The 13,367-nt window shown below is 34.0% G+C and overlaps 1 protein-coding gene across 1 annotated transcript; it reads left to right on the top strand.

Annotated features, from left to right (window-relative positions):
* The first annotated feature begins 869 nt into the window (after window positions 1-869).
* Window positions 870-2,366, top strand: LOC120354629. The gene has a single exon (XM_039442017.1). The coding sequence runs from the start codon at window positions 870-872 to the stop codon at window positions 2,364-2,366; it is 1,497 nt and encodes a 498-aa protein (XP_039297951.1).
* The last annotated feature ends 11,001 nt before the right edge of the window (window positions 2,367-13,367 follow it).

Genomic DNA, 13,367 nt, shown 5'->3' with positions numbered 1-13,367 from the left:
TACTGGAGAGGTTTGTGGGCGGGTGGCAGGGATCATAATCAAAATGCTTTATGGATTCAGAATGAAAAAGATAGAGTGGCTGGAGCTCAACAAATACCAAGAATATTGGTTGGAACAGCTGAAGTTAAAAACGCAATCTCAAAAACCAGCAACTGGTCTGCGCCTGGACCAGTAGACAAGCTCCACAATTTTTGGTTGAAAAGGCTTCCAATCTTCCATCAATTCATAGCAAGTCACTTTTCCTCATTTCTTGAGAGTCCCAACAGAGTTCCACAATCTCTCACCAAAGGAGTGACATACTTGCTTCCTAAAAATGATAGAACTCATGACCCTTCCCAATATAGGCCAATCACTTGCCTATGTACACTATACAAGGTTCTCACTGGATGTATAACAGATCAAGTGCAGTCATACTTGAGTCGGGAGAGACTGCTGGCTGATGAGCAGAAAGGCTGTATGAAAGGTGGGCTGGGCTGCAAGGAGGTTTTGACCATTGACTCAGTGGCAATGGGACAAGCTGTCAAAAAAAAAAGGCATATTCATATGGCTTATATTGACTACCGAAAAGCCTTTGACAGTGTCCCTCACTCCTGGTTGATTGAAGTCCTGTATATTTACAAAATTGACAACTCAGTCATAATGCTGCTGAAGCATCTCATGTCGATGTGGGGGACAGTGCTGAAAATGAGAAGTAATGCTGGACAAATTCAGACCAATACTATACCAGTCTGTCAAAATATTTTCCAAGAGGATAGTTTGAGCCCATTGTGGTTTTGTTTAGCTCTGAACCCATTGTCTGCATTACTCAATTCCACAACACATGGATTCAAGCTGAAGGGAGAAGCAAGAGAAATTCACTGTCCCACATGATGTATTATATGGATGATATCAAGCTCTATGCAGGTACTGAAAATCAACTGAAGGAAATGCTGGGTCTGGTTAGAACCTTTTCTGCTGATATCTGCATGGCATTTGGTCTGGAGAAGTGTAGGACACTCAGTGTTGTGAGAGGTCAAGTCGTGGCACAAATGATTGATGAGGACCTGGAGAGTGCTTTTGCAGCGATGGGGCCAAGTGATGTCTACAAGTACTTGGGCTTTTGCCAGGCTAGACAAATAGACCAGAAGAATGTCAAGCAGAAAATGAAAGATACATACCTGACCAGACTGAGGAGACTTTTGAAGACTCAGCTAAATGGCAATAATATGTTCAAGGCCATCAACACTTACGCAATACCTGTGCTGACTTACTCATTCGGTGTTGTTTGTTGGACTGCAACTGATTTGGAAGATCTTATGATATCAACAAGAGTGCTCCTCACTAAGTTCAGAGCTCATCACCCCAAGGCCTGTATGGAGAGGCTCATATTGCCAAGAAAGAAAGGCGGGCGCGGGCTCATTGATATAAAATGGGCTTGTGAGAGACAAATCGGAAGCATGAAGACATACTTCATGGAGAAGGAGGGTGGCTTGTATGCAGTGGTGAGAAAAGCTGATAAAGGGTACACTCCACTTAATCTTTCTGAGCTGCCTACTGCAGACTTTAAAACCAACAGACAGCATGAGAGTGAGATTCTGGAGCAATGGAAGTCGAAGCAGCTTCATGGAAGACATGCATTTGCCTTATCTCAGCCTGGAGTTGATGAGGAGGCTTCCAATGCATGGCTTTGGCACAGGGACCTGTTTATTGAAACAGAAGGATTCTTGGTGGCAATACAGGATCAAGTAATCGCAACAAAAAATTATCAAAGGCATATAATGAAGCTGCCTATAAATGATGATTCATGCAGACGTTGTGGCTTGGCATCTGAGACTATTCAGCACATCATGTCTGCATGTCAATCACTGGCAGCTACTGACTATTTAAAGCGCCACAATGCAGTAGCTGGGATCTTGCATCAGGACCTTGCTCTGAAGTACCAAATCATCAATCAGAAGCTGCCCTACTACTTGTACAAGCCATCCCCAGTCTTGGAGAATGAGACACATAAGTTATATTGGGATCGGTCGGTGCTGACAGACAGAACAGTTGCTCATAATAGGCCAGATATCATCCTCATGGATAAGGTAGCCAAGGAAACAACACTAATAGATGTTGGCATACCATGCTACCACAACTTGGACCAGTATTATAATGAAAAGGTCTCCAAGTACCTTCCCTTGGTTGCTGAGATCAAGGATATCTGGATGCAAGAAAAGGTCACAATTGTTCCTGTCATTATCTCCACGGTTGGAGTTGTAACTAGAAAAGTGTCAGCAAATCTTTGTCAGATGGGAATATCGAAAAGTGCAAAATATGCCATGGAAAAGGCAGTTGTTCTCAGCACAGCATCCATTGTGAGATCATTTTTGAACATTTCAGTTTAGAAGTAATGCACCAAAGTCTTGCCAAAGGCCGACTTTGACTGCAATAAACACTCACTTGTCATGTGATGAATGAAATGATAATAATAATAATTTGAATGATCTTCATGAATTCTTTCTTTTTTTATCTAATTTTTTTCTTGTGTATTATTATTTGTGATAAGCAGACACTGAAATCCCATTGTTTTATTATACTCATTGCTACATATTGCTACACAATACAATTAAATGAATTATTATCTATGTATCAATTACTATTTTTTCTACTTAAGATTTACAACTATTTTTCTTTTGATAAGATTTGAATTAAGAATTATTATTTTGAGATCACTGATTGATTATATCAATGTACTATTTCTATGTTTTTTTTAATATAATGTAAAACTTGACTCCTCCAGTCGAACCTTCTTGAGAAGGTTTTGGAGAATTTATATTTCGTCTGGTTATAATTTTTGAAATTTTCCACTGAAAAGGAATTTTCTTATCATTTGTCATTCTTGCTTTGTTTATTATTCTTCATTTTTTGTTTGTAAGATCTATTTTTATAAGTGTATTTTTCATTTTTTTTTGTTATATTTTCTATAATAAACTCCCCTCTTTTGGGGTACCAGGACGAAGGAAAAAGGAAAGGGAAGGAATAATAACAATAATCGACAGTAATCGGCTTGAGATAACAGTAAAAGTTGCGACATGAATTCCCTATACCATGGGATATCTACTTACGCTATTGTTTCTCTATGCTTCAAGTTTGCCAAATTGTATTTTTTATTGAGGATGACGATTTCAACTAAACCTTTTTCAAGTTGTTTACATTTATAGTAATTAAGATGATTGAATAGAATAATTTAACATTGAGATGGGATTCAAGAGTTGAGATTAAAGACGTTAAGGTAGAGATAAGAAGATACCTTTAAAAGGTAGAGATAAGAAGCCTTGGAGTATAGAAAGAACTTTCAAGTTCAGAACTGGGAGTTGAAAAAGTGGTGAACAAGGAACAAACCTATACTTTTGTTCACATTTTCTTATGACAATGATAAATTTTAATTGAATGAACTCTTGAATCAAGTCAAATAATTGCTAACCTGACCAAGTCCGACCAAAGCTTACTGAGCCTGAGCCAAGACCAAATCTCTCCCAACCGAAGCTTTTTCTAATCTGAACTTTTCCTAACCTTAGCTTCTCCTAACCTAAGTTTTTCCTAACCTAAAGCTTTTCCTAACCCAATCTTTCCCTAACCAAAGCTTTCCCTAACCAAAGCTTTCCCTAACCAAAACAATTCCTAACCTAAACTTTTCATAACCTAAGTTTTTCCTAACCTAAGCTTCTCCTAACCTTAGCTTTTCCTAACCAAAGGTTTTCCTAACCTAACCTTCCCCAACCTAAGTTTTATTATCCCCAATCAAGCCTAACTTAAAATAAGAAATGCAGCCCAGCCTAACCCAACCTATCTTTTCTCTAACCAAGCATAGCCCAACCTAATCTAACAAAGCCTAACCAAGCCTTAGCAGATAAAGACTCATCAAACTTTGGTAGGTAAGGTTCCATCAATAGCATTAGATACAGGAGAAAATGTTGTCAGCAGAAATGGTTAGCTCTATATAAAAATATTTTTCAGGCATGAACCATCACTTTTTTGATATTTTTCAGATTTCCTATCAAATTCAATTATCAATACCTAGATGAGTTTTCACAATCTTAGTACCCACTGGAATTACCATTTTTTCAAAAAATAATTCTAATTAAGGAAAAAATGTAGATTGAATTAGAGTTCAAATATGTCAGATTGAAGTTTGTAAAAAAAATTAATGAATATTGAACTCTTGAATCAGTAATCGAACAAGTGACAAACGGATTCTTTCTAATCGAGCAATTACAAAAACCGATGACAAAACTGTTTAGCATGCTTCAAACTTGTGACTTTTAAGAATAGAGCAACACCTCTATAACTCTAAAGTGAGGTCCACGTCATAATGACAGTATTTGATCAACTTTAGTGTTGCTATCCTTGACTATTATTCGACAAAGCAGGTAGTATTATCCTTTTCTTGCTCCACAATGATGCCAAATCTGTTTTTGACAATGTAGAAAGATAATTAATCAAGGCACAGAATCGGCAACGCTGTTCTCCCATCTCAATCAACTGTCATTATAACGTGGATCTCACTATACAACTCTGTGGTGCTAGTAAAAACATTATAGGTTCGGCAAAATTCAATATTTGTTATTAATATTGATAATATTAAATTGCATCGATTAAAATTGTTATTTAGCTAGCGACACCTATTTTTTCTTCCTCTTTCATTAAAAAAAAATTGAATCGATATCTTCAAAAATAGTTGAGATACAAATGTGCTGTAATATAATAAGTAGCATTAGCCCTTAATCTAAAACACTACAAAAATTAGTAATTTTTTTTGTAATGAAAGAATTGAAATTATTATTATTATTTGTATTTTTATTAATTCTTGGTGACATAAAATTTGTCAAATCGTATGTTTTATTTGGGACGATTACAATCAAACCAGTCTTTGGCTGGCACAATTGTAGGTATCTCAACTATTTTTAAAGATATTGACTCAATTTTTTTTAAATTGAATAGGAAGAAAAAATAGGTGTTCATACTATAAATTCTATCCTAAAATACTAATTTTAACATTAAAAAAACAAATTTGAATTTCTGAAGTGGGACTCAACCTTCGACCATTAATGTAATAAATTATATTATATTGGACCATTATATTAATGGTCGAAGGACTCAACAATGAAGAATGAGGTTATGTTGACAATGGAGGAAGAAGCCAATGTAACAGCTGACACTGAGATACGGCATAGGTAATTGAAGATTTCAAAATAAGCGATTGCTTGAATGAATGTGTGCAACAATTCTTCTTCGACAACAATTCTCAACAACTTCTTCGAAAGTGATTGGAGAGTAACTAACTAAAGGCAAGCTTGGACATTGAAATACCACATAATTGATTACTACTTGATGAAATAGAAATAAGATATTATTCTAGGAAGTTTTTATTAATTTATCAAAAGAGTTGTTATACCTCTATCTGAAACACTAGAAACACATAAAAATTGGTAATTTTTTGTAATGAAAAATTGAAATGTTCATTATTATTTGTATTTTTATTAATTCTTGGTGACTTCAAATATGCCAAATTATATTTTTTATTGAGGACAATTCCAATTAAACCAGTTTCAAGTCATCTAGGCTACATGTAAAGTAATTAAGATGATTGAATAGAATTGAATAGTCTATTGAGATAGGATTCAAGAGTTGAGATTGAAGAGGTTTTTCAAAAGGTATAGAGATAAGAAGTCTTGGAGTATAATAGGATGAACTTTGAAACGCAGAACTAGGAGTTTGAAAGAGTTGAACATGGTAAAAATCCTTACTTTGGAGCACATTTTCTAAAGGCAACAATAAATTTTAATTGAATGAACTCTTGAACCAAGTCAAATAATTGCTAGCCTAACCAAGTCTGACCAAAGCTGACTGAGCTGGGACCAAATTTCTCCAAACCTAAGCTTTTCCTAACCTAAGCTTTCCCTAAACTAAACTTTTTCTATTTTGAGTTTTCCTAGTCTTTCTCTAAACTAAGTTTTTTCTATTCTAAATTTTTCCTAACCTAGACTTTTCCTAACTTTTCCTAACCTAAGTGTTTTTCATAACCTGAAGCTTTTCCTAACTTAAGCTTTTTCTAATCCGAGCTTTTCCTAATCTAAGTTTCGCCTAACCTTAACCCTTAGTTACTATCAAGGTATAAACTTACACTGTTACTATCCCACGTCTCTAAGACATCTATTTTTCAAATTTAAATTTTGACCTTAAGGTATTTTGTAACAGGCCTGGCTCGTACATCATCACTTTTTCTGGTCTTTCTTCTTATTTTTAATATGAATAAAACCTTTCAAAAGTGGGTTTTTTCTTGAAAAGTGTCAGCACCAAAAATTGTTTACATTTATTTGACATAGTTTTTGAAAAGAGCCCTTTTGTTTTTAAATGTGTATGTAAATGACTAAAACATGTTTTGTATACCATTATTGTAAGCTAGATGGCATGTTTTTATATTGGCTTTAAGAAACTTGTGACTAAATAAATATATATCCAATAATAGCCTATATCTTATTTTTGTAATTTAAAAATGCCTCAAAATTTAAATTTTACATTGGCGGGAAAAACTCACATTAACACTATCCAGACGTCTCACGGACGTATTTTTTACCTATGAATAAATACCTAATATCCTAAATATTACTCATTTAGAAGGTCAACATAAGTTTTTAAGTGCTCATAATGTTTCTTTAAATGATTTATAGCATATATGCCTTTAAAATGTAAAATTATTTCCAAACATTCTATAATATATAAACTTTTATTATTTTTGAATTTCGGGATATCAATAATAACTAATTTTAGTTTTGAAACACATGAGATCATTTATTACATATATGCAATACAAGCTTAAATTAAATATTAACTGAAATACAATATTAAAATAAGAAATAGGTATTAGCTTCTTTAAAAAAGATACAAATTACAAGCGTTATTTTATTAGTGCACAAGTTTTGGATTACACTTTCTGCTTGGCTACTATTAAAACTAATACTATTTTAACAAATACAATATTCTAAAAAGGGAAAGTAAACATTTTAATGAATAAACTGAATATAATAAATAAATAAAATGCTGAATATAATGAATATATAGGGTCAAGAATAAAAAAAGTAAGATTGAGAGTGTTACAAATAGGCATTTCAGTAAACTTACTGACTGACATCACCACTGTCTCTAGGATTGCACTTACTTCTGCTCAGCTGAAAAACACTTTCTGAAAATTTTCTTAGCACACTCCAAACAAATTGGCACTTCACACCGATGGCAGGGATACCTTGTCTGGCACTTTTTCTTGGGAGGACAAAAGGCACAGGTTTTCCTCTTGGCTAAGACATCCGGCTGTTGCTGTTGTCCAGTTGGTTCAGCTTCGTCCTGGAGTCCAAGGACTCGTTTCATTGGGAAGGCCAAGTCTCTGTTGAGCTGTCCTCTTTCAAGTCTTCTTTGTATGTGGGGGTGGGTCAAAGATGCAGCAAGACTTTTCATAAATGTCATTCTGGTGATGTTTTTCGAAGTGTCTTTGTAGGATTGGTGTAATACAAACGCATTGACACCAGATGCTACATCTAACATTGAGTAGAACACAGCCATTGGCCACCTTTTTGTACGCCTGTTAGATGAATAGTTGGCACACTTGAAATCTAGGCCATCAACACCTCCTTTAGTGTGATTATAGTACTCGATGATTTCTGGCTTGCCTGTGTCAGGATCATCTTGCTTGCTATGGTGCATTGAAGACACCATTATTACTGCCTTTTTCTGCTTTGGGACATAAGACATTAGGGTAATGTCATCAGTAAATCCATAGATAGAGGATGACACGTTTCGGTCAGCACTTGGTTTAAACTCCTCTGGTATTTCCGTTTTATTTTTCTTTACAGTCCCAACGTAGATTACGTCTCTCTTTTTCAGTTCTTTAACTAGTTCTATTGAAGAGAACCAGTTGTCTCCAGTGATGGTTTTTCTCGACTTTTCAATTGGTTTTACCAATCTCAGCACTGATTGGGTGGGTTTGCTAAGCCTTTTTTCAACTGTGCTCAGTCCCTGACTATAACAGTCCTTCCCACTATACACATATGCATTATATAAGTATTCAGTTCGAGCATCGGTCAAAGCCATAATTTTAATTCCATACTTTGCCGGTTTATTTGGCATATACATCCTAAACCGGCATCTTCCTCGAAATGCAATCAACATTTCATCAGCACATGCAGCCTCACCGGTATTATAGTATTGTTGACAGTTATCTATAAATGACTGAAGCAGGTGAGAGATTGCAGTGGCTGGATCCTCCTTGGCTCGTTCTGTTCTATCAGCAGGGTTGTCAAACCTTAGGGCACCGAGTAAGAAAAGTAATCTTTCTTTACTGAAAGTGCACCTAAAAACCTCACGACCAGTGCCATCTGTTGCATAGAAGGATAAAACAGACTCATTATTAGCTTTAAACACGGAAGTGTAGATCAACATGCCAACAAGAGCTCTCAACTCCATCATATCCATGTCTTGAATAAAAGATAAACTCTTCCGTTTGTACTTTCCCCGACGTTGACTGATCTTTAGGTTTGTCCAATGCAAAATATCTTGAAAAATATTTTCAGAAAAGAGTAGCTCAAAAATCTGCAAAGGACTTGGATTATCACCCAAACGTTTGGCTTTCTCTTTCAATGTTGGAAGTTTCAACACAATATTGTGAGCTCGTGTTCTAACAATTGCATTTGGTTCCTGTTTTCTCCATTTAAAAGCAGTCTTGTTTTTAGTTTCTTTTCCGAAATAGTATAATTCATCATTAGATGGTTTTCCGGCTCCTGAAACAACAGATTCAATGACGTCATCTATGTGTTGATAATGTTCATCAGTCATAGGAGCAGTTTGTTGATGCTTGTCAAAGTCATCACTGATCTCATAGTCAATGTCCGGGTCTAGTTGGGAGTCATTAGGTGGAGACGAAACAGGTTGAACAAGTTGTAGACTTGGTGATCTTTGGATTCCATCATTGTCATCACTCACCTCTTGCTCACTTTCCGATTGATGATCACTAAATTAAAAATTTGGATCTTTGTCAGTATCATCACTTCCAAAGTCCGAGAGATCACTATCTTTGCCATGAGAACCAAGAACGTCACTAAGCATTTGTTCAACGGACTGGACTGTTTGTAATGCTGGTCGTTGATGGACACTAGTTGTCTCAAAATATGTGATGGTTGATTCGGAACAAATCCAGAGGGCGATGGAACTCCAACAGGAGGGTTGTTCGGTAAACTGTCCATTATGGAACAATAAAAATATCACCTTCTTTCACTAAGACTATCGAACGTTTATCAGACACAATACAAAAAAAAATTACATCATAACTACCAAACGTCTAGGAAATACCCCATTGTAAATACAAAAACATGCATACACTATCGTGACGTCTGAGACGTTTTGCTTAAAGAACTCCCGAATAATAACACTGACCAAAACTACGTTATGCCACAACCAAGGTCAGCAGCCAACTGACAGGTACTGAGTCAGACCGGTTTTTAGAAGTAGTTGGAAAGGGGGAAATGGAGGGGTGAGTTTTTCGCAACGCCCCACAGACGTCGGATAGTAACAGAGGGTTAAGCTTTTCTTAACCAAAGCTTATTCTTAACAAAGCTTATTCTTACATAGTCTTTCCCTAACCTAAGCTTTTTCTAATCTGAGTTTTTCCTAACCTAAGCTTCTCCTAACCTTAAGCTAACCTTTTCCTAATCAAAGCTTATCCTATCCAAAGCTTGTCCTAACCTAAGTTTTTCCTAACCTAAGTTTTTCCTAACCATGACTTTCCTAACCTAAGCCGTTTATTTTTTGTGTTCAAAATGACATACTAAATCGATCCCAACTAAAAATTTGATGACAGGTATTTTGACACTGGACCTACAGTTTAGCCGCACTAATTTATGACTTGTCAATGTTTTGCTCCAGTTAATAAAGCTGAACAAAGTCAATTCCAAATTGATATTTCCGAGCTATTCTATACTCTATAACGTTTCAAACTAATATATCTCTGATTAGTAGTCTAACTGATTCTAGACTAAAATTAATGCTGTTTTAAATTGTTTTGGATTGTACCAATGGTAATGTTTTTTCATCACTTTTATTAAAAAGAATTAGTTACTTAAAAATACTCTAAATTTTACTATCCGAGTCCGAGAATTCAAGTCCGAAATTCTATTTGGATGTTATCCATTGTATGTTCACAAAGATTAATTTTATTTTATTTTGTAGAATTGATTTCGTGCTATGAGTGTAAAAGAGAATCACAGTGTAATTGGAACAATGGATAATACCTCTTATAATTTTAATTTTCATGGATTCAGCTAAGTACCAATGTAGGCTCTATTCTATGCATGCTCACCCCTTTGATATTACAACTTAATGTTTTATTAATTATTTCAATATCCAATAAAAGCCACATAAATAAAACTAAGCTTTCATTGGATATTTGAAATAATTAAGTTACGGTAATAATATCCCAGCAGTTGATTAAACTGCAATTCGTAATAAAATCTTACATCTTTCACATATTTCAGTTGACAAGTATAATCCAAAGCTGGGTTTATACCAAAGTTATTAACAAAATGTTAATAACTCAATCCTCATAGATTCTATTAGATTGAACAGAACTTGACAAACACATATTTATGTTCATCATGTGTATGATAAGTTATGTTCAATTCAATAGAATTTATAATGATTGAGTTATTAACATTTTGTTAATAGCTTTGGTGTGAACGCAGCTTTACTCATATTTTTAGTTTGCTTAGTCTTTCATTGCAGACTTGTTTTCAGTGTTGATATTTCAAGTGGATATTGAAAAATAAGATTGTTGATCGTCTTATGCCAAACATTACAATAATAGATAATAGATACTAGTAAGTAAATAGTAATTTCTATATTAATTGAGATTTCAATCTTACTCTACTGTGATTGTAAAAATTTATTTTTTATAGTACCGTAATTCATTTAAGTAAGAATTGTATCAATTCTGTATTACCGTATTAGTAATGTGGTAATAATTATTAGTAATATGTTATTATAGTATTGGAAGACATACTTGTATTTTCTGTATTGGAAACATTTGTCTAGTAAAAATTATAATATTGTGTAAAAAATGTAATTTTTTTTTAGTAAATCCAGAATGAATACATGAAAATTATAAATCGATAAGTACCCTTTCAACAGTATTTGTAATATTTATTTATTTTTACACAACATACCTTTCGATTTTCTATCAGCCCTTAACATCAAATTTAACAGTTAAAAAACATGTATATATAGGAAGTACTCCAATCACAATTTATAGAAGAAAATTCTTAAATGAGAATACAATCAATGTATCAAGAAAATACTATGAAATCACTGTACTATTCATTGATATATTCCCATCTCGTGTGTGGACTTTGCATTAATTTACAGATGCACAAGCAAAAGCAATCTTGACAGAATCCTTGAACAGCAAAAAAATTCTCTGAGAATAATTTTATTATGAATCTGAAAGTTATGATAATGAAAGATCAGGCAGGCAGTGAATGCAAGATGGCGGCTTGTGTGCGTACCTGTGCGAGGCCAGATCAGAGATACAATTATTATTACGTGTTTACGTCATTATCATGATGTTAATTTATAATACAGTTTATATTCTATGTGAATAAATAAGTCTAAATGAACTATTGTGTTCTACTGTTCTTCATTCATCAATCATAACAAAAACAATGGAAGGTTTTCTCTCAGATTGGTATCCTCACAATAAATAAGCAATATTTATATGTAATCATGAGGTTAGGAACTACCTTGAATAAGAAATAAAAGAATGAGACTCATGGAAATGGTTCTAGATTCGGCACATCGGCAGGATTACAGAAAGACATAGGTTGGAGTTTTTCAAGAGACACACATTATCGGCCTATGGGGAGAAAATACTTTAGGTAATCCTACCCAAAGAATCAATAGAAAATATTGAGATTAAAACTCAAGAAATATTTGACTTCATTATGGTATCCCTGCACTCCCTTCAAGAGTTTATAGATCTGTCTGAAGTTTTAGGACTGTTCTCAATTATTTTTTTCATGTTTTGCTTGAATATTGACACTGTTCTTATGTATCTGTACACATAGGCGTAAATTCAATATTTTCATTGAGGGGGGGGGCAAACATCAGTGGGCTTGGGGGGTACCGATACATGGGTTCCCTTTTGGTGGAACTATTTTAATCTTATTCATTATGATGAATTGCTTGTGAAACATACAGGGTGATTCTTAATTATGGTAAAATAATTTAATACGTGATAGTAGAGGTAAAAATAAGAAAAAAGTTCTAATAAACATATATCCATAAACGCTTCATTAGTGAGCTATACAGAGTGAAAGATTTCGCCCGGAATTCAGTTCCTCTGATGAAATACACCGATGCTGAATTGTTTGTGGACTAGTTTTTGAAAAACTTATGCTGGATTCATATGGAAAAATATCTGAAAAATTGAATTAAACTAGTCTGGAAGCTGTAGTGTGAGTAGTTTTTGAGAAAAAAGTTGAAATATGCAAAAAATCCAAGTAGAAAAACACAGACTTCTAAGTTTGATGCTCAATAACATTCTTCAATGACCAGTAAACTTATAATTTTTTTGAAATAAAAATTGTAGAAAATTTAATTCTGAAAAGAATAATGTAAGCTGTGTAAACTAAATTTGAATAATAGTTGAATGAAATGTATTCTTATGTAGTACATTACACCACGAAAATTTGCTGTTTTATGAGGAGAGAACTAATGACTCATATGTTATAGCTGATTGCAAATAAAACATTGACTTGAATAATAGCTCTTCAAAAACAGCTGATTCATTTTGTTTTAAATAAGAAATCATTTAATAGTATATTTCGCACCTAGGGCCGAAAATGAGACTTTTCCGGCTCGAAATCGGTTTACAAGTCCGAGGCCGTAGGCCGAGGACTAGAAAAGATTGAGAGCCGGAAAAACATTTTTGCCCATGGTGAGAACGTTATTTTTCGCCACACAGAAAAATAAACAATATAAATATGAGAATAATTGTTTATTAGGCACTTCCGAAAGCAAAACAGGAAGGTCATAACTCTAGCAAATCTGAGGTATAATCTGAATATCAGGAAATTGTCCAAGTATTTTTATTTTTTATTCTGATTTGTGTAAATAACCTAAAAGATTATGTTTAATTATGTAAGAGGTTGAGTTTATACTTTTTATTCTTCCAAATGACAATTAGATGATATTATTATAAATGTTTTGATTCTTGAATAATAAACACAAATAATAATGAAAAGTTTTTTGATCAGCTGTTTTAGCACACTTGAAATTTGGCCAATCTGAATGTCAATGTCAACAAT

This window comes from Nilaparvata lugens, chromosome 1 (genome assembly GCF_014356525.2).
Source record: "Nilaparvata lugens isolate BPH chromosome 1, ASM1435652v1, whole genome shotgun sequence".
Taxonomy (NCBI): domain Eukaryota; kingdom Metazoa; phylum Arthropoda; class Insecta; order Hemiptera; family Delphacidae; genus Nilaparvata; species Nilaparvata lugens.
This window is presented reverse-complemented; position numbering and strand designations above follow the sequence as displayed.